This window comes from Marmota monax, unplaced genomic scaffold (genome assembly GCF_021218885.2).
Source record: "Marmota monax isolate L192 unplaced genomic scaffold, Marmota_monax_Labrador192_F-V1.1 WCK01_AAM20220418_F8-fsc00917, whole genome shotgun sequence".
Lineage (NCBI taxonomy): Eukaryota > Metazoa > Chordata > Mammalia > Rodentia > Sciuridae > Marmota > Marmota monax.
Genome location: NW_026694992.1, coordinates 65,884 through 91,578, shown reverse-complemented (window position 1 = coordinate 91,578; position 25,695 = coordinate 65,884). Strand labels below are relative to the sequence as shown.

At 45.8% G+C, this 25,695-nt stretch overlaps 2 protein-coding genes across 2 annotated transcripts in view; both read left to right on the top strand.

Moving 5' to 3' along the window:
• LOC124081304 (E3 ubiquitin-protein ligase RNF213-like) overlaps positions 1-25,386 on the top strand; it is a gene marked incomplete at its 5' end in the record, with an annotated part of 59,657 nt that extends 34,271 nt beyond the window's left edge. The window contains 23 exon segments of the mRNA XM_046427513.2: positions 2,724-2,835; positions 3,309-3,323; positions 3,702-3,909; positions 4,083-4,273; positions 5,039-5,161; positions 5,892-6,002; positions 6,446-6,688; positions 6,994-7,075; positions 7,975-8,009; positions 9,203-9,297; positions 11,234-11,393; positions 12,028-12,208; positions 13,245-13,336; positions 13,865-14,116; positions 16,389-16,521; positions 16,864-16,947; positions 17,241-17,421; positions 17,648-17,849; positions 20,956-21,033; positions 21,554-21,748; positions 22,209-22,298; positions 22,383-22,561; positions 24,099-25,386. Of these exon segments, the coding sequence (XP_046283469.2) occupies positions 2,724-2,835; positions 3,309-3,323; positions 3,702-3,909; positions 4,083-4,273; positions 5,039-5,161; positions 5,892-6,002; positions 6,446-6,688; positions 6,994-7,075; positions 7,975-8,009; positions 9,203-9,297; positions 11,234-11,393; positions 12,028-12,208; positions 13,245-13,336; positions 13,865-14,116; positions 16,389-16,521; positions 16,864-16,947; positions 17,241-17,421; positions 17,648-17,849; positions 20,956-21,033; positions 21,554-21,748; positions 22,209-22,298; positions 22,383-22,561; positions 24,099-24,252 (3,196 nt within the window).
• LOC124081301 (N-lysine methyltransferase SMYD2-like) lies at positions 566-2,222 on the top strand. The gene has a single exon (XM_046427509.2). It carries the CDS (start codon positions 581-583, stop codon positions 1,880-1,882), a length of 1,302 nt encoding a protein of 433 aa, XP_046283465.1. The 5' UTR covers positions 566-580; the 3' UTR covers positions 1,883-2,222.
• Positions 25,387-25,695: the final 309 nt, after the last annotated feature.

Here is a 25,695-nt window from a genome sequence, read left to right as displayed (position 1 = left end):
TGGTAGAGCTTTTGACTAGCACACAGTGAGGTCCTTGGTTCAATCCATAGCCCTGGGAAAAATCCATAACAGAGTAGACTATGTGATTGTAATATAGTTGATGATAAAAACAACTGTTAGGGTATCAGGTCCCATAACCAGCCTTCAGAAATGATCACTTTTCAAGTGTTGGTACAGTATTGGAAAACAATATCAAAAAAAAAAAAAAAAGGCTTCTGAACTCCCATTGGAGCGTCAGGCAGGCTCAGACAGTTCTTCTGTACCTTGGAGAAGTTAGCTAAAGGTTCAGAACCCCAAATATATGCAGGGACTATTAAAATTTTCTCTCTTTTTTTCCAGCTGCATCATGTATGAGGCCATATTTTCTTCATATTCTTCAATGTAGCATCAGAAGCAGATGTAGGGGGGGCCGCCGTCCCTTCCGGGGCGCGGGCGGCCGCGGCGTCTCGGGCGGCTTCCCACCCCGCCCCCCGCAGCTCAGGGTGACGCGTCTCCAATAACAGCTCGCGGGGAGCCGCAGCCCGGGCACAGCGGCGCCGGCGCCCCTTCGCGCGCGCCCGCCCTCCCGCCCGCTGCCACCATGAGGGCCGAGGGCCACGGCGGCCTGGAGCGGTTCTGCAGCCCGGGTAAGGGCAGGGGGCTGCGGGCCCTGCAGCCCTTCCAGGTGGAGGACTTGCTCTTCTCCTGCCCGGCTTACGCCTTGGTGCTCACGGTCAATGAGCCGGGCAACCACTGCGAGTACTGCTTCGCCAGGAAAGAAGGATTGTCGAAATGTGGAAGATGCAAGCAGGCATTTTACTGCAATGTGGAGTGTCAGAAAGAAGATTGGCCCATGCACAAGCTGGAGTGTTCTCCCATGGTTGTTTTTGGGGAAAACTGGAGTCCTTCAGAGACTGTGAGGCTAACAGCGAGGATTCTGGCCAAACAGAAAATCCACCCAGAGAGAACACCTTCAGAGAAACTGTTAGCTGTGAAGGAGTTTGAATCACATCTGGATAAGCTAGACAATGAGAAGAAGGATTTGATTCAGAGTGACATTGCTGCTCTCCATCAGTTCTACTCCAAGCACCTCGAGTTCCCTGACCACAGCAGCCTCGTAGTACTCTTTGCACAGGTTAACTGTAATGGCTTCACAATTGAAGATGAAGAGCTTTCTCATTTGGGATCTGCGATATTTCCTGATGTTGCGTTGATGAATCATAGCTGTTGCCCCAATGTCATTGTGACCTACAAGGGGACCCTGGCGGAAGTAAGAGCTGTACAGGAAATCAGTCCTGGAGAAGAGGTATTTACCAGCTATATCGACCTCCTGTACCCAACAGAAGACAGAAATGATCGGCTGAGAGATTCTTACTTTTTTACCTGTGAGTGCCAGGAGTGCACCACAAAAGACAAGGATACAGCCAAGGTGGAAATCCGCAAGCTCAGCGACCCCCCAAAAGCAGAAGCCATCCGTGACATGGTCAGATATGCGCGCAACGTCATTGAGGAATTCCGGAGGGCCAAGCACTACAAATCCCCTAGTGAGCTGCTGGAGATCTGCGAGCTCAGCCAGGAGAAGATGAGCTCGGTGTTTGAGGATAGTAATGTATATATGTTGCACATGATGTACCAGGCCATGGGGGTCTGCTTGTACATGCAGGACTGGGAAGGAGCCCTGAGATACGGTCAGAAGATCATTAAGCCCTACAGTAAGCACTATCCCTTGTACTCCCTCAACGTGGCCTCCATGTGGTTGAAGCTGGGAAGACTATACATGGGCCTGGAAAACAAAGCTGCCGGAGAGAAAGCCCTGAAGAAGGCCATTGCAATCATGGAAGTAGCTCATGGCAAAGATCATCCATATATTTCTGAGATAAAACAAGAAATTGAAAGCCACTGAAATTGCATCATTTCAGTTTTCATTCAGAAACCTTAAAGGATTTGAATATTTCAGATCTTATGCACCACTCCAGCATTTCTATAAACTAATTGGAATGAGAACACTTCTTGCACTTCAACCTTGCACATGCCATACTTTGAGGGTGTTCTTGATAGTTCACCATAATATTAATTTTGAATGCTTTCTTTTTTCTAAGAGGTAATGGCATGGTTTCATATAATATATACTGTGGACACACCGAGTTTTTAAAAATGCATTTATTTTTGCCTTCATGCCTATTGTAACATCCTGAACAAATTTGACTGATGTTAAGAGAATAAAGATAGAGTACTCGAAAAAAAAAAAAAAAAGAAGCAGATGTAGGAATCATCTGACTTCTGTTAAACTAGGATTCTGAGAATTATAGGAATATAAAACAAAACCACTCTTTTAAACATCATTAGCACATGTGGGTTTATTCTTTTTATCTTAAGTGAATTGATAAATATTCTTGAAATTTTCAGTTTTAATTTCTAATACCATAAAGATTGATAGATTTGACCCACATAAACAAAAAGTCTTTGCAGTTCTCAATAAGTTTTAAGCCTGTAAAAGGGCCTGAATCCATAATGTTTGAGAACAACTGCTCTGTGATATGGAATTTCATATTCCTTTAAGACTTTGCAAACATATTTTTAATAAAGAGCTGTCAAATCCATATACCTACATATGTACGTATCATACCATTATACACACAGAGAGGAATAGATGGGCAGATGATTGACTGGTTAATAGATGCTCTTTTGTGTAGGGTGATTCTGCCATCCTGACATCACCAGGAATAATATTTCTCTTTCCACAGCTTCCAAGCAGTGAAAGATTACATCCAGGCCTACTTATCCCTGTTAGAGAAGAAGGAGTTCATCACTGAAGATAAGACTGAACTCTACATGCTCTTCATCAACTGCCTAGAAGTAAGCTGGCTACCTCTTTGTTGCTTTTCTTTTTTTCTTTTATATTCTTTTTTTATTGGTTGTTCAAAACATTACAAAGCTCTTGACATATCACAGTTCATACATTTGATTCAAGTGGGTTATGAACTCCCATTTTTACCCCAAATACAGAATGCAGAATCACATCGGTTACACATCCACATTTTTTCATAATGCTTCTGCAAACCATCTGAACCGTATTATGGTTTAGGCAGTGGCAGAGTTTCCGAAAACTGACAGAATGCAGCTTTATTCAGTACAATTAACAGATGCTTCTTTTCCATGTGGAAAAAGAAAGATGTTTCAAAGACATTGCTCTGCTCTTAGATGTCACACACACAGTCAGGAGCCACTTGGTGATGTTTCCTTCACTGCATGTGTGATGGTGGTCTCGTGAGATCCTTACCTAGTATCTGAAGCTGTCTGATGTTTGCACAACAGTGAAAGTCCCTAAGGATGCATTCTTGCAGGTGTCCCTGTTGTTAAGCAGTGTGTGACCATATTGACAGTCATGTGCGTGCAGGTGCAAAGCGAAGACATCACAGCCTGGAGGAATACACCTCAGGGTTAGCAATGGTCATCCCCAGCTGGCGAGATCATGAATACTTTTTATTTTTATTGTCTTCATATTTTATAATGCATTTTAGATTATGAACAGTTTTCCTTATAGGTTTGCTTTTTCCAGTTGTTTTCTATGATTCAGAAAATTTATACTTAGATCTACAATAATGGTCTTTATTTTCCCTTGAATTCTCACTGGCAATTTTAGAAGGTTGGGGAGTTGCCTCTTACAAAGTATAATATTCTTTTCTTTCTTGTTCTTTGCTCCTTATGATTCAATTCATGAGAAGACCAGTGCTTACTGGTCTTCTCATGAATTGAGTGAACTCGACTGCCTGAGGGAGGAAGGCCATTTCCTACAGACCTGCTCCTCAGGGAGACAAGGCCAAGGACCTACCATTTTGGCGTCTGTCGAGTACCTGCAGGAGGTGGCCAGGACCCGCCTGTGTCTCAACAGGGCTTCTGACCTCCTCTTGGAGCTTCAGGAAGGATCAGGCAGGTCTTGTCTACCTTGGAGAAGTTAGCTACAGGTTCAGAAGGACAGGAACTGTCCTTAGGTTCTTGCTGGCCCTTACCATGGTCCCGTCTTCTGGATGTTTTTTACTGAGTTCCCCAGAAGCAGGCCCTCAGTTTCCAGTTGCCAACCAGCTTTCTCCTTGCACTCTCAGAGCTGGCTGAGGAACAGCAGTGCTACCTGCGGCACGTCCAGCAGTTCTGCACCCAGGCAGGGAACGACTGGCACCGCGTGTACCTGGTCCGGAGGCTTGCGAGCCTGCGTGGGATGAAATTTGTGCAAAACCTCTCCAGGGAGGGCCATAGGTGCCAGTGGGTGTTTCCCAAGGAAGTCATTGCACAGCAGGTGAGATTCAGGTCCCTGGCAGAGTGAGCAAGCTATGGGCACCACTCCTCACCCTCCCAGCCCTCATGACAGGCAGGACGTAGGCATGCATCTATCTGATCCTTGGTCTCTGCTTCTGTGTGGGTTTAGGCCACCTGCTGTGGGGAAAAAGGTAGGCATGGACACATGTGTGTGTGCACACTGATTTGTCTTTCACCTGCATTTTATCTAGGCTTCACTTCTAATTGACTTAGACACAGGGAAAGTGAATGTGATTATTTCTTTTAATATTTGCTTCCAGCAAATTAAAAGATGACTTGGCTTGCAGGCTGTGTCTTGTGCTCTCTGCCAGGCAGAGGTGGGTAAGAATTGAGAGACAAGTGTAATGAGTTTGGCTTTCAGGTTTCTCTGTTCCCAGTGCTCAAAAATTGGTAAAGTCTTACTGTCCTGGGGTTAAAAATGGCACTAAAGCTCCTGGCATCTTTAAGATGACCAACTGGGACTCAGAGATGACATGTTTTGGTCACCTTGCTTCATGTGGTGCCGTGTATAGAGAAAGCAAGCAGCTCCAGGGTCAGCCTCCCTCTCCCTGGGCTCTCCGTCCTTGTGGAGGCCATGCTTCTGAAGACCCCTCAGGACTGTCATGCCTGGGCCCTACAGGGAGTCTCAGCTGAGCTACCTCCATCCTCCAACAGTGTCTGCTGTCTTTCTTCACCTATGGAGAAGGGCCTTGCAGAATGCCCCACCCCACCCCACCATGACTAACTCTCTTCTCCTGGGCTGCAGAAGGACCACACGGGCCAGATGGACCAATACCTGGTGCATGGGGACGAATACAAGGCACTTCGTGATGCAGTGGGCAAAGCCATGCTCGAGTGCAAGGCCCCCAGCCTCGAGGCTGCTCTGATGGTAGGATGGGCTCGCAGCTTCTCCCTGAGACAGGTGGCACCCCTCACACTTGCATCTTCCCTGGTTATGTCAAAAGATGCAGATGTGCTGGAGAGGGCATCTGAACAGCCCCTAGAGTGATACTAAGTACTGGGAGACAGATGCCCCTGGCCTCCAAAGGGAGTGAAAGATATCAATCAGCACAGTTAGTAAAATCCATAGCTACATAGATTCACAATCCATGTATATGCTTATCTGTTGATGCAGAGTTTTAGGATTCTAATATGTTTTGTAAATATTTTTAGCTGCAGATAAACACAATACTTTTATTTTATTTATTTACTTTTTATGCAGTCCTGAGGATCGAACCCAGTGCCTCATGCATACTAGGCAAGCACTCTACCACTGAGCTACAACCCCAGCTCCAGGATTCTAATCTTTAAATTGTTCTGGTCTTGCTTCCTTTTATAGTCCCTGTTTATCCTGGCCTTATGCTAGGAAGAGAAAATAGAAAACCCTGTCTCAGGAAACATTTCCAAGACCAGTGAAGTAGTTGGAGGAGAACAGGTGCTGACTTCTGTTCCTCCATCATGGCTGCCAGACCCCTGTGCACTGAGGTTAACCCGAGCCTGTCTCATGAACTCATAGCCCCAGTCATGTCCGTGGAGGCCCATGGTGCATGGCCCCAGGGAGGGTTGCTCCAGGTAGTGGTGTGTAGATTTTGAGGGTTCGCTCCACACCCCGCCCGCAGGCCTGCAGGAGCCCTGGAGCTCAACAGGCCGTCTACCTGCTGCTGGCGCTGTTCCGAGAAGTGGCTGCTCTCCACTGCTCCCACAACTCGAACCTCCACCCTAAGCCACAGGTAAGTGACACATTGAGGCTTATGTTCAGTCTCATGATTGGGAGGGACTTTCTGAGCACAGTAGAAGTCACAAACTTTTATTTCCTATCAGGATAATAGGAATTATGACCTTCCATAATTTCCTATCTAGGATAGAGGGTGTACCCTTGTTATGTGGAAGAAATATTCACTGTTTAACCCAAACTTACAGTCTCAGGAATATTACCTAATGTTTACCAAAACAGAGTGTTGAGATCTGCACTCAGGAATGTGGTTGCTGTATTTCTATATGAAAATTCTCTTTCCTGATGAATTTCTCCTCCATTAATGATCATTGAACTATATTTACCTTAATATTTGATTGCACTCAGTATTGAAATGTGTGACTTTCAAAGAGAAAACCCTAAGTTCACACAGTATTCTTCTTTGACATAGCCTAACATGAAAAACGTCTTTCGTGCCAGCAATGTGAGGCTGTGAGCAGGTTCACTGAGGACAGCAGGATCCTGTCTCCTCCGGGGGTCAGGCCTTTCGCAGCATCCCTCGTGGCCAACACTCTGCCCTTGCTGAGCGCGGGCCCTGGTGCTGACAGCCTTGAAGGAACAGTGACAGAAATGGCCATTCACACTGCGGCTGTCCTTCTGTGTGGACAGAACAAAGTCTTGGTGCCCCTGAGGAACTTGGCCTTCTCCCCAGCCAGCATGGTGGTAAGCTGCATGATGATGACTTTGGTTTCACAGTGAAACTTCAGTGGTTTTTCAGCCTGTGGATGTGGGAACTCTCTAACTTGTCCACCTTCTAGATTCTCTGCCCTGTTGCCCCACTTGATCCTTCAGCACAGTCCTGGTAAAAACATGCCCTACCCTTTGCCGTTTCACACAGAGCTGTTGTTCATCCTCTGTAAACAGCTCTTGAGCTGAGAAGAAACTTTCTCACTCTGTGCCTCTTGCTGGGTTGCAGCTACAGCCCACAGGCCCTTTCAGCAGGGCCACTTCTGCTCTTGGTCTTTCAGAATGCTTTTCTTCCAACAATACCTGAAGACCTGCTGGCTCAAGCCCAGAAGTGGGAGGGTCTGGAAGGCGTCCAATGGTATAGTGAGTATTGGTTAAGGGGAGGGGTCTCACTCCTCTTAGCTTGGAGTGATGCCATGCCAGACCTAGGGTTGGACCATGCCAGGCCTAGGGTTGGACCTGGGTTTCACAGGGTTCTGCTGAAGGCCCATGTCACCTGCCTCTCCTGGTGGCTCGAGGGCCATAGACTTGGCTGGCTAGATGACCAAATCGTTTCCCTGCATAGTCATGGGAAAGACCCTTTGGGATGCACTGTTGCTCTGCAGAACATGCCATTTGGAATAAGGGGGACCTAGGGACCTCACTGAGGCTCATTCAAAGGCTAGTCACAATCCAGGGGTTTTTGACCCAAAGAGAGCTTCCTGTAGTCTGGACCTGGGAGACAGCCATATAACCCCTGACTTTATGTGAGTTATGCTATTACTTTGAGTAAATAACCTTATAAAACTAAATTTTTAAGTTGTTCTAAATCATGCTCTTGCCAAAAAAGGAAAAATCCAAGAGAATAGAAAGATATAAAACACTATCCCCGCTGCCACCAAGTTACCCCTGGTACACACTAGTTGCTGGGTTGCAACTGGGATGCCAAGGTGCTGCTGGATGGGAGCCCCACCTCCCTCCCTGGCCTTGCAGCAGGTCTCAACCACACAGACCCTCAGCTGGTTCACCAGTCAGAGAGGAATGTGGGCTAGTTACCCCTGGAATCTAATCTCTCTCTGCTGTGTAAAGCCAAATTCAGACACTTTTCACTGGTGGCATGTGTTCACTGAGCTCCAGAACATGTCAAGAAAACTTAGCTGATGGCATGGCTCAAGGCTTCTTGTGAGGTGCTAAGGACGGGGGCTGTGTGTCCTGTTGGTCAGGGCCAGAGAGGAGGGCAGCAACTTCCCCTTCCCACATAGAAGAGACTCACTAGCTAACAGCTTGTCCCAATGGTCATCCGTGTACTGTAGGAGAGGTGAGTCTTGGTGTTTGGGGGAGGCTCTAAATGTGCATTCCCTTCTGGGGTGGGAGGGAGGGCGTAGGGAATGAGGGAGACATAGGTGCATTCTGAGGGCTGCTCAGCGTGTTCCAACTGAGTGTCTAAATGGCACTGTGAACATGATTCTTTTCTGCAGATCTGTCTGTGCATTGTAGGATATTTAGCAGCATGCCTGGCCTCAGCTCACTGGGTATAGCAGCACCCCCTAGCCCAGTGTGATGCCCAAGAATGTCTGCAGGCACTGCCCAAGTCTCCTGGGATGCCATGGTGCTGCTGGCTGGGAGCCCCACCCCCCTCCCTGGCCCTGCAACAGGTCTCAACCACACAGACCCTCAGCTGGTTCACTAGTCAGAGAGGAATGTGGGCTAGATACCAGAGGACATGAGTGAACAGGAAAGACTTATGGGTGATGAGCCCTGGGAGACAAGCACATGCTGCTCATCTGGGACTCCAGGGCATCTCCCTGGCTGCTCATGGCATCTGCACTTGCTAAGCAACAGGCTGCTGGATTGGACTTATGTGTGCTGCTCCCTAAAGTGAACAGGAGACAAGGATGCAACCCTGATGTGACTTCACCTTCCTGACTCCCACTTGCTTCCTTGTCCGAGGAGTGAAATAAGAAGAGATTCCAGGGCCCCTCTTATCACTGAGTTCTGTGGTCTGAGCGCTGCAGCTGGAGGGGCCTGCTGTGGCTGTGATTCATAGCATGCAGTGGGGTGCCATTTAACTTGGAAACCTAGGACCGTTAGTGGTGGCAAATCTTATGGTTGGGTTTTTGTTGTTGTTGTTGTTGTTTTTGTCCAGTGGATGTGAGGAGGTCTGCTTAGAAGTTATTAACACGATCATTCCTGGTGTTAGATAATGATACTCTAGAGGCTGGCATGCTAGACACAGGGATGGAGAAGGTGGTGAATGGAAGAAAGGAAGATGGGGTTATACACACTAGTCACTCTACTTGGGAGTAAAAAACTTTATTTTTGGAAAATGAAGCCATATTTGCCCATGGACAGTATATGTGGTTAAGTGCCCACCCTCTCCCCAGGACTCCTGCTCCACCCTAACACACACATGCACCAGATGCAGACTGTGGCACACACCACCTCCTATGCAGGGTGGCTTCTGCACATGTACCATGTGTGTACTGACTGTGTGTCCCCTCTATGTCCCAGTGTGGCAGGCCGATGGAGCAGAGCTCCTGTGTTGAGTGCGGTGCTGTAATTGGAGGTGTCGACCACAGACCTCACACAGGCTTCGAAACCATCAAGTATGTGGGCTCGGCTCCCCTCCCTTGGAGCCTGGGGCTCTGCACTGTCCATTCCAGCAGATGAATCATACCAAGTATAGGATCACTAACACCACTACTCTATATCTGGACCTGCGTCATGTTGGGGATTCACATCAAGCACACCTGTAGTCATGTGGCACTGAAGCTTGTTTTTTTTTTTTTCTTCTTTATTTTGTTTTTGTAGTGCTGGGGATGGAACCTGGGGCTTCACATATCCTAGGCAAGTGCTCTTCCATGGAGCTGCACCCTGAGCCCTGTTTTTTTTTTTTTTTTAATTTGAGAAAAGTGGAAGATACATGCAATCAGTCTTGTGAAGTACATCCATCCCTCCATATCTGTGGGGACTGTTTCCAGGACACTGTCCTCCATAGATATTCAGATCCAGATGTTCAGTTTCTCTATGTGTCATGGCACTGTACTTGTTTGTGACCTACAAATATCATCCCAAAGAGTTTGTTTGTTTGTTTGTTTGTTTATTTATTTATTTGATACTAGGAATTGAGTCTAGGGGTCTTAACCAGTGAGCCACATCCCCAGCCCATTTTTTATATTTCATTTAGAGACAGGGTCTTGCTAAGTTGCTGAGGCTGGATTTGAAATTGAGATCCTTCTGCCTCAGCCTTCCAAGGCACTGGGATTACAGTTGTGTACCCCTGCACCTGGCCTCCCATGGACTTTTTAAAAATTATCTCTAGGTTTCTTATTATATCTCATGCAAAGTGACTGCTATATAAATACTCATCTATCATATTTTTTAGGAAATAGTGACAAGAAGAAAAGCTGCTATTCAATATAGATTCAGTGTTTTTCTGAATATTTTTGAATATCCTGAATATTCATAGTTGTTGAATCCACAGGTGCAGAACTGCAGATACAGAAGGCCCACTGTAACAGAGTCAGATAAAAATCCAACCTCCAGCTAGGCACAGTACATGCCTATAATTCCAGCTACTTGAGAGGCAGGAGGATGGAAAGTTTGAAGCCAGCCTGGGAAACTTTGTGAGACCCTGTCTCAAAAATAGAAAGGGCTGGGGGTGTAGCTCAGAGGTAGGGTGCTTTCTTAGCACATGTGAGGTCCAACGCTCAATTCCCAGCACAGAAAAAAATAAGTAAAACTAAAAATCTGATCTCACAGTCCCATGCTTGATCCTGAGATTAGTGTGGCTGTCAGTGCTCCCTTAAGATGACATAAGGGACCTTGTATCTCTGTATTTATCTGGCTCTTCTGTTACAAAGCTTAAAATAGTCTAGCCTGTTATCTCCATAAACTATCAATGTCCTTGAATCTTGAAAACTTTTGTCAAATTGTGTATCCCAGGTTTTGATTTGGAAAAAATTGAGAATAATGTGGACAATCTCCATGTGGATGTAAAAATGCCCCAAACTCACAGTCCTGAGGCAGGCATTGACCCCCATCCTAACACCCTGCACTAATGGCCATATTAGTGATCTGTAACAATCAGATCATAAAGTCTACTTGGAGTGTACAGCTGTCCTCAATCCACTGCAGCCACTTAACATTGGGAATGTTGCAGGGTCTGGCCAGCCAGCAGGGTGGGTCTAAAAAGAGAAGCACTTGAAGGCATGTGGCCTAGTTCTTTTAGTGTTTTCTTCAAAACTAAAAACCTAGCTGGGTGTGTTGGTGCACACCTCTAATCTCAATGGCTCAGGAGGCTGAGGCAGGAGGATCACAAGTTCAGAGCCAGCCTCAGCAACTTAAACTGTCTCAAAATAAAAAATAAGAAAGTAGAGGGTGGGAATGTGGCTCACTGGTTAAGCCCCTGGGTTAAATCCTCCATGCCAAAAACAAAAACAAAACAAAACTAGGAACCTAGTTGTTAAGATGTGAGGCCCCTGGAGCTGAGGAGAAATAGACATCTCTAGTCTTCACCCTGTTTCCTCTCATCCTTTTCAGAGACAGCACAGACAGAACCAAGACTGGCCATGTGCTGGGCCACCCACAACCCAGAGATGTCATAGTGGTGTCTGACCGAGAGCTGTCCCCGGTCGTCTTCATTCTCATGTGCCTACTCACTCATCTAGCTATGCTTTTGGAAGCCACCCAAAATCCTGAGGTATAAGACATTACCGCTAGACTCTCTTATGTTACCATAGGAAGAACCTGCTGTGTTTGCATCAAGTCCTTTTGTCTACAAAGTCCTAGCCACCTAGGGATTTTACCTAGTCCACAGGGTAAGGCAAAAGTTATAGATCCTACTTTTCCCTCTGGGGCATATGATGCAATGGGGGAACTACTCCTCAGATTATGGAACATCTTCTTCATTTTTTTAATTTTTAAAATCTGTTTTAACGGACACAAAACAATTACACATGTTTGTTACAGTGTGACATCTTAGCATGTGTATACAAGATGCAATAATCAGATTGTAAAGTCTACTCAGAGTATACAACTCTGCCCTTGCCCACACCTAGGCATGGGGAGGTGGTGGGACCCTGTCACCTACACCCTTGTGGTGGCTGCAGGAGGTGCAGGGAAGCATTCTCTTCTGCACAGGATGACATCAGAGCCAGCAATCTCTGGCTCTACTCACCTGCCTCCCTTCCTCTGCTGCCTGCGTCATGCTGAGAGCATTCAGACCTCACCTAGAAACCACCCTCTCCCCAGTGCTGGTGCTTCACTCCTTTGGCTTCTCACTGTGTCCTCTACACATTGATCTCACTACAAGTCTTATCTTGTTTCCCTCACAGACTGTGATAAACATCATCAAGCCTCCAGTGAGTGACCCTAAAGGATTCCTGCAGCAGCACATCCAGAGAGACTTGGAGCAGTTGACAAAGACACTGGGGAAGAGTGCCGACGAGACCACCCATGTGGTCCACCTCATGCTGCGCTGGCTTCTCAAAGAGCAGCACCCACTCCCTGACCAGAGCAAGCAAGGGACTTGGGCTGGGCATTACTGCCAAGAGGCCAGGCTCCCTCAGCTCCTGGTCAATGGTGTGACAGAAGTGGGAGCGAGTGCTCTGCTCTCCTTGTGGGGGTTGGAGGGGCTGCTGCGCTCCTCCACACACCACCCTCCTGGCTGGGCCCTGCAGCACTGATACCTGGTGCTTGTGCATGCACCATTAACCTGTGTCCTGGGAGCACATGGCACCCCAGCAGGTGACATGTCCCACTTCTGCTTTCCAGAGATGTCACACTTGTACCCTGACCTAATGTGTGCATGTTCACGTTACATGAACAAAGGAAGCTACAAAACACTGTCTGCTGAGCTAACTCTTCTACTGTAAACATTTAAATCCAGGCCAAAAGCAAAGGTCTGTAAGGAGACTCTGTAAGTGGTTATCTGAGTGGCATTAGGAGGGATTTCAGTTTCTTCTTGCTTACCTGAAAAAATCTTTTAAAATGGCCACTGCAGAACAGTGATATTTAAAAGCATACAGATCATAACAATAGCAATAAAAAGTCTGTTCCCACAACCAGAGAATCTGTCCTCCTTCAGGTGTGTCTTTGCCAGAAACCAGCATTAGCATGTCCTTCCCATCTTAGCCAGATCCGATTTTCTTCTGCCAAGTGCCTCTTGTTCTGGTGTGGCTTCCACAGCCATGGACTCAGGAGTCCTAACCTGGTGCCAGTTCCCTGGGACCTCCTCTGCCTAAAGGCCTCGGGGCAGCAGTGAGGTGGCTCTGATTAGCTGTCAGCATCACTGTGCCCCTGGGCTTTTGAGTTCACATCCTGTCCTTAGTCATTTGTCTGGAATGTTTTTAAGACCAGAGCTGTGGGCCAGAGAGTTGTCAGAGACTACACTATATTATAAGGTCCAGAGGCTGGTGTTGGTAATACCTGGTTAACTGAGGAAGTTATCACACCAAAAGGAGGACTATCTCTATTAATATTATTCAGTGTTTACTGTATGGAAACCAGCCTTTTTTGTTTGTTGGGTAACACAGTTTGGTTTTCTTTGCAGGGCATTTAAATTTTGATGAAGAATCGTCAACCAAAGAACAGAGAAACAATTGGGAAAAACACATCAAAGCTCTTCTTCTCCCTGAACTGGAGGTAAGTGGCTCCCTAGCCCTCTCTCCATTAATCTGTGGAGGACTGTTGGCCCACTGTCCTGAGGCGGGCCATCAGAGGCCTCACCTGGAGAAACCTCTCCTTCTGCTATCCCCAGGTACCCCTACTGCAATGGCCATAAATCAGGCCAACAATTATCAGTTCTCACAGGGCAGGCAGTAGCTTGCTCTCCACTGCTGTTTACAGCAGAATGTGAAAGTAAGAGACCCTCCAGAAATGCATCGACAGTCTGGATTCATGACTGCTCTGCTGAGAACATCACAGAGCTGACTATCCACAGCAGGTCAAGGAAGTCAAGAAGCAAAAGGGTGGTGAAATAAAGGCCCCGAGTCTCACTCTGGGGAGGCAAGAACACTATGAACAAGGAACCCCCCAATAACAGTGAAATACAGCAAATGCAAGCATCCGGGTTGCAGGCAGATTCCTAAGGAACCACTGTGGGTCCATGAGCTGCCTGGTTGTCTGTGACAATGTGTCACTTACAGAATGCTGTATCGTTTCTTTATCCAGCATCTAGATAAGGCCCTGCTGACTGTGAGCATGCTTATTAGCCAGGATGAGCGCATCAGCTCCAACCCCGTGGCCAAAATCATATATGGTGACCCAGCAAGCTTCTTGCCCCAACTGCACCAGAAAAGTGTGGTTCATTGCTCAAAGATTTGGAGCTGCAGGAAGAAGATCACAGTCGAATACCTTCAGCACGTTGTGGAGCAGAAGAACGGCAAGGAGGTGGTACCCGTGCTCTGGCAGTTCCTGCAGAAGGTGTGTCTGCTTCATGGGCTGCCCCCTTTTCCTGGTAGACTTCCCCTGAGGACTGGGAGGCCCCATGCTTGGGTTCAAAGTCATCATTCCTAGGGGCAGAACCCTAACCAATCCCATCAGCACTGTGATTCTGAATGCAAGGCCTGTAGCATGAGTCTCAGGGAGAGTGCAGAGGTCTTAAGACACATCTGCTGAAGTCACAGGTGAAATATGCACATGAGTGCGGTTAGTGGTGATCTGTTTCGAACTTGAAGGCCAGGAGGGACCACCATGAGCACTCAGTTGTGATGCCTTGTCTTCATCCCCAGAAGCTGAGCAGGTGGTCACCAGCAAGTCCCTGCTGAACAGTCAAGAATGCACACGAAAACCACACCAGAGCCCTCCCTGTGCCCTGCAGGCAGGAGGCAGTGTGCTGCATGGTGGGGCTGCAGGATGTGGAGTCACACCTGCCAGGCCCAGAAACCATCCCCAGCTTTCACCCACTTGAGCTCTCCTGGGCCACAGCAGAGGTTCTCGCCAGCTCCCTCATGGACCAGTACCACAGCTGGCAGAGAGCAGAATGATTGGGGAATGTCTGGTGCTCACACTAGGAAGGACTTCATGTTAGTGTTGTGATCTCTTATCAAGATATGGTTTCATTTGACCGAGGATGCTGGATCCTGGCCCTTCAGAACAAAACCCAAAATCACATCAGCTACCACTGCAGTAGGCCTTGGTGTTTTCTTTCAGCAGCCTCACACGCAACAGTGGACCCAAGAGTCAATTTTTTAAAAATTTTTTCCAAATTATTTATTTTTATTAATTCATTAGTTGTACACATTAATGAGAATAGGTGTGATATTTCCTTGTATGCATATAGCATGCACTGATCTTGTCTCTATGTGTGGATTGTTTCACTTAAAAGAATGTCATCTTGTTCTATCCATTTTGCTGAAAATGACTGGAGTTCATTTTTCTTACAGCTGAATCATGTTCTATTACATATATAAACCACATCTTCTTTATCCATTCATCTGCTGATAGCCTTCTAGGCTAATTCCACATTTTAGCTATTGGGAATGGTGCCACATAAACATGGGTGTGCAGTACCTCTTTGATACACTGATTTCCTTTAGAATGGGATAGTTGGATCATATGGTAGATATTTTTTTTTTCAGTTTGAGGGAACTCCAAACTGTTCTCCATTCTGAGGTACTAATTTACATTGTCACCAGAAGTATACTAGATTTCCTTTTCCTCTTCCTCTTTGTTAGCATTTGTTATTTTATGTTTGGGTTCATCTATTTTTGGGGTGGAGGACTAGTGGCAATTGAACCCAGGGCCTTCTTGGGCTTGCTAAGCAAGCAATGCTCTACTACTGAGCTACTGCCCCCATACCCAGCTCCCCCACTATATATATATTTTTTTTTAAGACAGAGTCTCACTAAATTGCCCAGATTAGCCGAGAACTTGTGACACTCCTGCCTTAGGCTCCTGAGTAGTTGGGATTACAGGTGTGTGCCACCATGCCTATCTTATTTTTTAAATAAGAGCCATTCTAACTGTGGTGGGATGGTATCTCATTGTAATTTTGATTTGCATTTCCTTAATGGCTACTGATATTGAGCATTTTTAATATATCTGTAAACCATTTGTATTTCTTCTTTTGAGAAGTGTCTATGCAGATCATTTACTCATTTTTAAATTGGATTACTTGGATTTTTTTATTATTAAATTTTTTAAGTTATATATTCTGGGTATTTACCTGCTCTTAGGTGAAGAATTGGCAGCTATTTCTTCCATTCTGTAGGTTGTCTCTTCACTCTGTTTTTTCTTTGCTGTGCAGAAACTATTTAGTTTGATATAATCCAATTTGTCATTTGCTCTTACTTCCTGTGGTTTTGGGGTCCTATCCAGAAACCCATTGCCTGTGCCAATGTCCCGAGTGTTTCCCCTCTTTTTCTGCTGGCAGCTGCAGAGTTACATCTGGGTCTTTGGTCATCTAGAGTTGATTCTTGTGCAAACTGAGATTCGGAACCCAGCTCAGTCCTTGAGGCAGCTTTTCATTGGAGGAGGGCGGGGACTTGATCCAGTTCATTCTACATCCCTCACCACTTGATGAAAGGATGGGATGACCTCTTTCCCATTTGCAAGCTTCAGGGTATAATCATGTAAAACAATCCACTGACCACATTAAACCACTAAATCCCTATCCTGCCCCCAAATCTATACACCCCATGTTGTTTCTCAGTTAAATAGAGGAAGTGTTACTGAGCCATCTTCCCTTCTCCAGGAGGCAGAACTGAGACTGGTGAAATTCCTGCCTGAGATTTTGGCCCTGCAAAGGGATCTAGTGAAACGATTCCAGAATGTTCCAAAAGATGAATACTGTTCCATCAAGAGTTTTATTAGCAGTCACAGTTCAGGTATGACTGCTGTCTGCTCCAACAAAAGATCAGGACCATCCATGTTTGGTGGTTCAAAAGGATCATTCAGGCTGGGACATGAGGGTGGGGATCAGGTCCTAAGGTAGAGAATGAGGCAAAGGATGCCAAATCCCAGAGATGGGCCATAAGCCACTGCTGTGGCTGGAAAGCCCACCCCCTCTCCAGCTTCTCATACAGCCTCAAACTTGAAGCTCAGGCATGCTGCTGAGTATGGGAAGGTGCAGGGTCAGGTTCTTGGGAGCACACCTTGTGGTCTGACCCTGGCCAGGGTAGTGGTAGGGGTTGTTTCCATGGGGTCTTACCAAGTGTTGTGTTCAACAGATGGGCTAAGGAAGCTATTCCGCAACAGGATCACCATCTTCCTGTCCACGTGGAATGCCCTGAGGCAATCACTGGAGACCAATGGTAAGTGTCCTCCTCCACGTGGCTCTGCCAGCACCCTGCTGTGTATGTGGCAATGCAACCTGTTGATGGAGGTGCTGGGATACATGAACCAACCTCCAAAGTAACCCTCAGTCATCCTGAATCTATAAATATAAAATCAGAAAGGAGTTGAGAGCACTGGAAACTTAATGGCCAGGGCCCAGCTCTATGGAGAAGGCTGCCCCTGGCTGCCCTCCTCCTCCCCTGCCTCCAGGCTGTGACCCAAATGCCTGAAGCAACATCCCTCTACCTAGGAATGACCCTGTCTTTTAAAGGTGAAATCAATTTACCTAAAGACTACTGCAACTCCTACTTGGATCTGGACACAGATTTTGAAGTCATCTTGCCCCGGCGTCAGGGCCTAGGTCTCTGCTCAACTGCATTAGTCAGCTACTTGATTAACCTTCACAATGAAATTATCTACACAGTGGAGAAGTTCTCCAAGGAAAACAGCAGGTACTGCGTAAACCCACCACCCTGCCACCAAGCCAGGCTGTAGACTCCAGCCAGCAACAGCTCCTATCCCCCAGACCCTCTCTCAGCCTTCCTCAACAAAGCCTCATATTTACACATGGTTTTCACTTGCTCACTCTATGAGGGCAGAAGCAGGAGCATACTCCCCAAAGCCCTAGGCCCCACACACCTGCTCTGGACACCAAAAATTGTATCTTGTGTCCCTCAGCTATTCCGTGGATGCCTCGGAGGTCACTGACCTGCATGTTGTCAGTTACGAAGTGGAGCAAGACCTGATTCCACTGATTATCTCCAACTGCCAGTATCAAGTGGAGCAAGGTGGGGAGACGTTGCAGGAGTTTGACCTGGAGAAGATCCAGCGGCAGATTAGCAGCCGCTTCCTCCAGGGCAAGCCCCGGCTGACCCTCAAGGTAGGCTGGGCCCTCTGCCAATGATCTGCTGTAGTTATGAACAGCCCTTGTGAGTTTCAGGGGGAACAGACTGAAGTGACACCCAGGGTCTCGTCTGTGTTATCGCCTCCCCACTGTGTTCTGTGTCCCTATGCCTTCTCTGGGCCGGGAGGTGTCCCCAGCTCTCTTCCGTATCACCATCACTATCTGCACCTGTCCCCCAGGGCAGCCTCATGTCTCAGTGGACTGGGTTTCCACTACAGTTAATGGCACCACCAAGAAGACCTCACTGCTGCCACCCCTTCAGTTGCATATGCAGTCCGTGCCCAGGAACCACCACGCAGAACTTCCCCATTCCCTCGTCCTCTAACTGCCATGGCCGAGGCTTCAGTTCAGAGCATTCAGCCGTCAGTCCAGCTGCCCAGTGCCAGCAGCACCACTTCACCTTAGTTCCCTGCCAGAATGCCCCACGCAGGGAGCATCAGTGCAGGCACCCCTGGAAAGGGGCAGTCAGGAACCCCCACCCCCAGCCAGTCCACAGCGTGTAGACAGTATTATAATGGCCTCCACCACACTCCCCCATCTGGCGCAGGGGCCCTGTCACCTGGCCCCAGCCCGACCTTCCAGGTGTCTCCAGCCCCTTCCTTCCTTGCTGCATCAAACCCTGTGACCTGCCTCCTGACTCCCTGAGCACAGTGGCTCTTGTCTCTTACCATGGCTGCACTCATCCTTCCATGTCCAGCCAGGTGTTATACTCAGATGTATCTATTCCCTCATTGCCTGCAATCAGCCTGTCAGTTGTTAGATCCCAAAGCCATTTTTTTAAAAAAAAAAAATTAAAAAATTTTTTATTTGCTTCAATTAGTTATACATGATAGTAGAATGCATTTATGAACTTTGATATATATAGATAAGATATAATTTCTCATTTTTCTGAATGTACTTATAGATGTACTGCATGAATGTACTGCATCACATTGGTCATGCAGTCATATCTATACATAAAATAATAATGCCTGTTTTGTTCTACTATCCTTCCTATTCCCATATCCCATCCTCTACCCTCCCTTCACTTCCCTCTACCTAATCTCAGATAACTCTGTTCTTCTCTAGTGCCCCACTTATTGTGAATTAGCATCCACATATTAGAGAAAACATTCAGCCTTTGGCTCATTTTGCTTAGCATGATATTCTCCAACTCAATCCATTTACTGGCAAATGCCATAATTTTATTCTTCTTTAAGCTGAGTAATATTCCATTGAAAATATATACCACATTTTCTTTATCCATTCATCTATTGAATGAATAAAGTTGATATCAGTTGGTTCCATAGTTTAGCTGTTGTGAATTGAGCTGCTGTAAACGCTAACGCAGCTGCATTACTGTAATTTGCTGATTTTAAGTCCTTTGGGTATAAACTGAGGAATGAGAGAGCTGGGTCAAATTCCAAGTCTTCTGAGGAATCTCCATACTGCTTTCTATAGTGATTATACCAATTTTCAGTCCCACCAGCAATGTATGAGTGTACCTTTTTCCCTACATCCTCACCAACATTTACTGTTGCCTGTATTCTTGATGACTGCCATTCTGACAGGAGTGAGATTAAAATCTTAGTGTGGTTTTGATTTGCATTTATCTAATTGACAGATACGTTGAACACTCTTTCATATATTTGTTGATCCATTGTATTTATTCTTCTGTGGATTGTCTGTTCAGTTCTGTAGCCCATTTATTGATTGGATTATTTGGTTTCATGGTGTTGAATATTTTGAGTTCTTTATATATCCTAGAGATTAATGCTTTATCAGAGATGCATGTGGTAAAGATTTTCTTCCAATCTGTAGGCTCTCTTCTTTCATTATTGTTTCTTTTTCTGAGAAGAAGCTTTTTAATTTGAATCCATCCCATGTTTTGATTCTTGATTTTACTTCTTGTGCTTTAGCGGTCTTGTTAAGGAAGTCAGATCCTAGGCCAACATGCTGAAGATTTGGGCCTATTTTTTTCTTCTGTTAGTCACAGGGTCTCTGTTATAGTGTCTAAGTGTTTGATCCACTTTGAGTTGATTTTTATGCAGGGTGAGAAATAGAGGTTTGATTTTATTTTGCTGCATATAAATTCCCAGTTTTGTCAGCACCATTTGTTGAATATGTTATCTTTTCTCCAGTGAATATTTTTGGCACCTCTGTCCATATTTATGTGATTGGTCGCTGTGTCTTTTATTCTGTACCATTGGTCTATATGTCTATTTTGGTACCAATACCATTCTGTTTTTGTTACTATAGTTCTATAGTATAGTTTAAGGGCTTGTATTGTGATGCCCCCTGCTTCACTTTTCTTGCTAAGGAATGCTTTGGCTATTCTAGGTCTCTTATTTTTCCAGATAAATTTCATAATTGCTTTTTGTATTTCTATGAAGAATGTCATTGGGTAGTATGGCATCTTGACAATATTAATTCTGTCTATCCATGAGTATGGGAGATATTTCCATCTTCTGAGGTTTTCTTCAATTTTTTTCTTTAGTGTTCTGTAGTTTTCATTATAGAGGTCTTTCACCTCTTTTGTTAGGTTGATTCCCAGGTATTTTATTTTATTTGAGGCTATTGTGAATGGGGTTGTTTTCCTAATTTCTTTTTCAGTGGATTCATTGTTGATGTATAAGAATGTGTTTGATTGATGGGTATTGATTTTATATCCTACTACTTTGCTGAGTTCATTTATTAGTTCTAGAAGTTTTCTGGTGGAATTTTCATCCTGACAGTGGCGGCCTTTTACACGGTCTCTGCTCAGTGTTGCTTGATAGATCACAAATGTGCACTGCACATTCCCATTCCTCATCATTCCTGATCTGCCAATGTTCTTCCTCTCTTGTGGTCCTCAGATACATTATTCCACAGGGCAATATCTGCAAAGCCACTGTAGCCAGGCTGGATTTCTTGTGTTACTGTGTCCAAAGAGTGAGGGTGGAACAGAGTCATCAGGAGACAACAAAGTTACATGCCTTGCCCAGGTGTATACTGTATGGCTTGGTACTTCCACTGAGTCACTGCTGAAGAATACATCTGTCATCAGATGTAAGTCTCCTCTATGGATTTAATGTCCAAAAACTTTTTTTCTTTCTCATCTTAGGGGATACCCACGCTGGTATACAGACATGACTGGAACTTCGAACATCTCTTTGTGGACATCAAGAACAAAATGGCACAGGTGATCATGATAAACTCTCACTTGCAGGATACATACATACATCAGGACAGTCCAGACCCATCCTGGTGTCTGCTGTGAGGACTAGGCTCTCTGGCTCCCTAAGTACCCAAGGGGCCCCCTAATAGCCAAGTGCTCTCTGGAGAGACAAGCAAGATGGCAGATCACCAAATTTTCTTGATTTACAGACTAACCCCTCAGGGGTTGTTTTCTTAATGAGATATCATGACCATGGTGCTACAGGTCAAGAACTCACTCACTCATTCCCCTTAGGTTCTGCTACTGACAGGTGGAGAGGCTCTTGTGCCTCTCCGTGTCCTCATGGGTCATGTATAGGATTCAGTTAGCTCAGATCCATTTCTGTGCAAAGTCTGAAATGCTGCCACACTCAGCATCAGCTCAAGCACAAGCATCAGCTCTTACCACAAGTGCTGGATAGCTGGTCCTGCTGGCAGCTCACAGTTAGGGTCTTACCAAGTAGGAGAAGCAATAGCCTGACCCAAGCCTCTGCTTTTGGTTTTAGAGCCCCCTTCCCCACTCAGCAATGAGTACCATCAGTGGAGAGCTTCAGTCCTACAGCAGTGCCTGTGAAGCCCTGTCTGTCATAGAGGTCACTCTGGGCTTTCTAGGCACAGCTGGTGGGGATCCAAATATGCACCTGAATGTGTATGTCCAAGAAATCCTGCGAATGGATGACCAAACAACTCCAGTTTTAAAGGTAGGTGTTGTGCACTTTTCAAGGAGAATCAGCATAACCTCATCTTAGTTTCCTGCCAGAATGCCACCATGCAGGAGCATGGTGCAGGCATCTGTGGAAAGGGGTGGTCAGGAACCCCCACCCCTAACCAGTCCACAGAATAGCAGCACACACTGGGGACAGGAGAAGCAAGGACACTCAGTGCTGACCACCTAGTAGAGCAGGATGCACAGGTGACTGAGGACATTGACTACCTCCTCACTGCATGATACTCACAGATATGAGCTGCTGCAGGAGGGGGAGTCTCTCAGATGTTTGCAAGATGAGGCAGGTAGACTTGAGGATGGAACAGAAGTGGCCTCATGACAGGAAATGGATGAAGCAGAGAGGAGTGCCCTGGGGTAGTACACAGAGTCATTGGGGTGTACCAAGGGAAGGTGTGAGCCTTCACCTCCTACTTGGGACTCTCTTTCTCTTCCAGGCCTTAAGCAGATGTCAGTTAAAGCATGTCATTGCCCTCTGGCAGTTCCTCTCTTCTTTTAAGTCAGAACAGCTACTGCGACTGAAGAAAGTGAGTCTGCCCTGCCTCTGCCCAGACTTAGGGAGCCGCACACTGATCCCAGGCTTTGATGTTGTACTTGATCATCTTTTTTAGGATCCCTTTCGGGAAATCAGTTCTAGGTACAAAGCAGATCTCAGCCCAGAAAGTGCTAAGCTCCTCAGCACCTTCTTGAATCACACAGACCTAGATGCTTTCCTCATGGAGCTACATGAGCTGATGGTGTTGAAACTAAGAAACATCCAGACCCAGGACAGCTTCAACCCTGAATGGAGGTACTGTGTGTACACTTGCTGGCAGGCAGGTTTGCAGAATGTTTGCTGTTTCCCATTGACTTGAAGGTAGTTCCATCTTATCACAGGACCCTCTGTCTTCTGTTCTCCATCATCAGACTTGCTTCTTTAGTTTTAATCTTTTGGAGACATTTTAAAACAACTACAAAATCCTATATTCTCATTATAACAAGTAGACCTAACTATGTCAAAGAGGTATGCATTTTAGATTAGGTAGAAAAAGCTACACCAATGTGTGAAATCTAAAATATCCATAATTATATGAATTTACATTTGTGTCAATCTAATGGCAAAAAAATAGTATCTTGTTTTCATTTGTGTTTCCCTACCTACTTGTGCAGCTGGGCACATTTTTAAGTCTATCACCATTTGTTTATCAGCCCTCAAATTATCTCTTGGTCGCTTTTGGTTATTGGGTGGGGAAGTTGATCTCTTTCTTTTCTTCTTTTGGTGCCAGGGATTTAACCCATGAGTACTTAACTACTGAGCTGCATCCCCAGCTCTTTTTATTTTTTATTTTGAGATAGATCTCACTATTGCTGAGGCTGGCCTCAACTATGCAATCCTCTTGCATCAGCCTCCTGAGTTGCTGGGATTACAGGCATATGCCACCACACCAAATCTGTTTATCTCTTTCTTGATGATTTGTAAAAAGCTCTTTGTATAGAACAGATTAATCTTTGATCAATATGTAACAAGTGCACTAGAAGTCAATTCTGATTTTTTTATAAAGCCTCTGTGGAGCCAGGTGCGGTTGTGCATGCCTGTAATCCCAGGAGCTCAGGATGCTGAATCAGGAGGATCATGAGTTCAAAGCCAGCCTCAACAACTTAGCAAGGCCCTAAGCAACTCAGCAAGGCCCTGTCTATAAAGAAAATATTTAAAAGGGCTAGGGATGTGGCTCAGTGGCTAAGCATCCTTGGTTTTAATCCCTAGTTACCACCACCCAAAAAAAGCCTCCATGGAGACATACACTAAAGGCCACCTTTATCACATCCCAGGGTACTAAACCATATTGTTTTCTCCTGCTGCTTTTATAGTTCTATGTTGTACATTTGTTTCATTAGTCAGTTCACTTTTATGTGTGATATGAGGCAGGCATTTCACTTGACTGGTTTTCTGGATGCACAGTCAGGCTACATTTGCTATTTCTGCCCTCAGGCCATATGGCACATGCCTGTACAGTAAAGTTCCCCTTTCTAGAGAATTTGCAGCCTTTGGTAAGATAAAGCATAAGAGGGAACACCTGGCTTTTCTGAATGCCAAAGCTTTGTTTCTGATGCAGCCAGCCAGACCTGTCAGTGGAGTGCCTGAAATGGCCTAGCTGAGCATCACTGAGGGAGCTCCACCCTCCAGAAGCCTTGAGCCTGGGACTCCAGGTCCAGCTCAGGAACTGGGCAGCTGGCTGACCTGAGGCTGACCTTCAGTATTTCTGGTCATAGCACCCCAACCCTGTAAAGAGTGAGAACTGATAGGCTCTTGATGCTCTAAACACTGTCTCTTGTGCCTGATTTTGCAGCCTGAGGGACACTCTGGTGAGTTACATGGAAACTAAAGAGAGCGAAGTTCTTCTGGAAGTGGAATCCCAGTTCCCAGAAGAGATACTGCTGGCCAGCTGCGTCTCTGTGTGGAAAGTGGCAGCTGCACGGAAACAGGACCGGCAAGCAAAATAGGATTCTCTACTCTGTCTCTGTGTGCTGCGGACACAGCTCCCCTCCCCTCCACTGTGCCTCTGGGGGCACCTGGAAGGAAAGAGTTGGCACAGCACTGAATTCAAGGCCAGCATACACTGTGCCAGCTGATGGCTTTTTTGAGAGCCAGGCTGTTTCTGGAACACATGAAGATCCAGAACTTTCACTTTATATTATGAATATCAAGTGGTGAGAATGGCAGTTAGTTGAAACTAGAAATCAACCACCATCCTATGCATTGAAGGAGCAACAGAAAGGAAGAGTCACAATAGGGGTCACACCCAGCAATGACCTGTGTTAGGCCTGCAGCCTGTTCCTCGTGCTTCCTCATGTTGCCATACAGAGGCCGAATGCAGGGGTTTTGGTGTCTTTTCTTCCCTATGATATTCTGCACACACAGAAGAGAATCTGATTTTCTTCTCTCTCCCAGTCCCTTAAATTCTGAATACTGTACTCATATTTCTTGAGTTCCAAGTTGTGAAAATAATACCACACTTTTTTTGTCTTCTCACTAACATGAGGAAAGCCAGGGGGTCCGCACATGAGACTCCACTGTAAGTCACTGCTAGATTCCAAAGGGTCAGAGCCAACAACTCTGGAGAGCATGAGACTTGGGACGCTGCTTGGGTTTTGGTTTCCCCATGAATAAAATGGAATTGACTGACAGCCAAAGTGCTTTCCAGTTCTCATATCTTGAGATTCTAAATGAAAGTTTGTCATTGTCAGCATGGATCAGAGGCAGGCTCTTAGAGATGGCATGGGGAGTTTTTGGCTTTGCACTGCATAAGCATGAAGTCTTGGTGTGATCTCAGCTTCCCTGAGTATGTGCATTCCTGGTCCTTTCTTTGGGTCTCAACCACACCAGAAAAACTAAGACTCAGAGTGAGTACAAAACCAGTTCCGTTTCTGGAATGGGAAAATAAACAAGGAGAGATCTGAATTACAGTGGATGGGGTAGAGAGAGAAGATGGGAGGGGAGGGAGGGGGGATGGTAGAGGATAGGAAAGGTAGCAGAATACAACAGTTACTAATAGGGCATTATGTAAAAATGTGGATGTGTAACTGATGTGATTCTGCAATCTGTATTTGGGGTAAAATTGGGAGTTCATAACCAACTTGAATCTAATGTATGAAATATGATATGTCAAGAGCTTTATAATGTTTTGAACAACTAATAAAAAAAATTAAAAAAAAATAAAATAAAATAAAATAAAAACCAGTTCCGTTTCTGAAAAAGGAAAAATTACTCTCCTCGATCTTGTGCTGCGTTTTTCATTAAGTTTTGTCTCTGTTTGAAACCCACTTTGATGTCCTGGACCACTGCATAAGTTCCTGTACCTCACAGCTCAGAGCCCGTTTGCAGTGAGATCCAGCCATCCACACTAGGAGGCCCTTACTTTCATGTATATTCCAGATAAGTTAGGG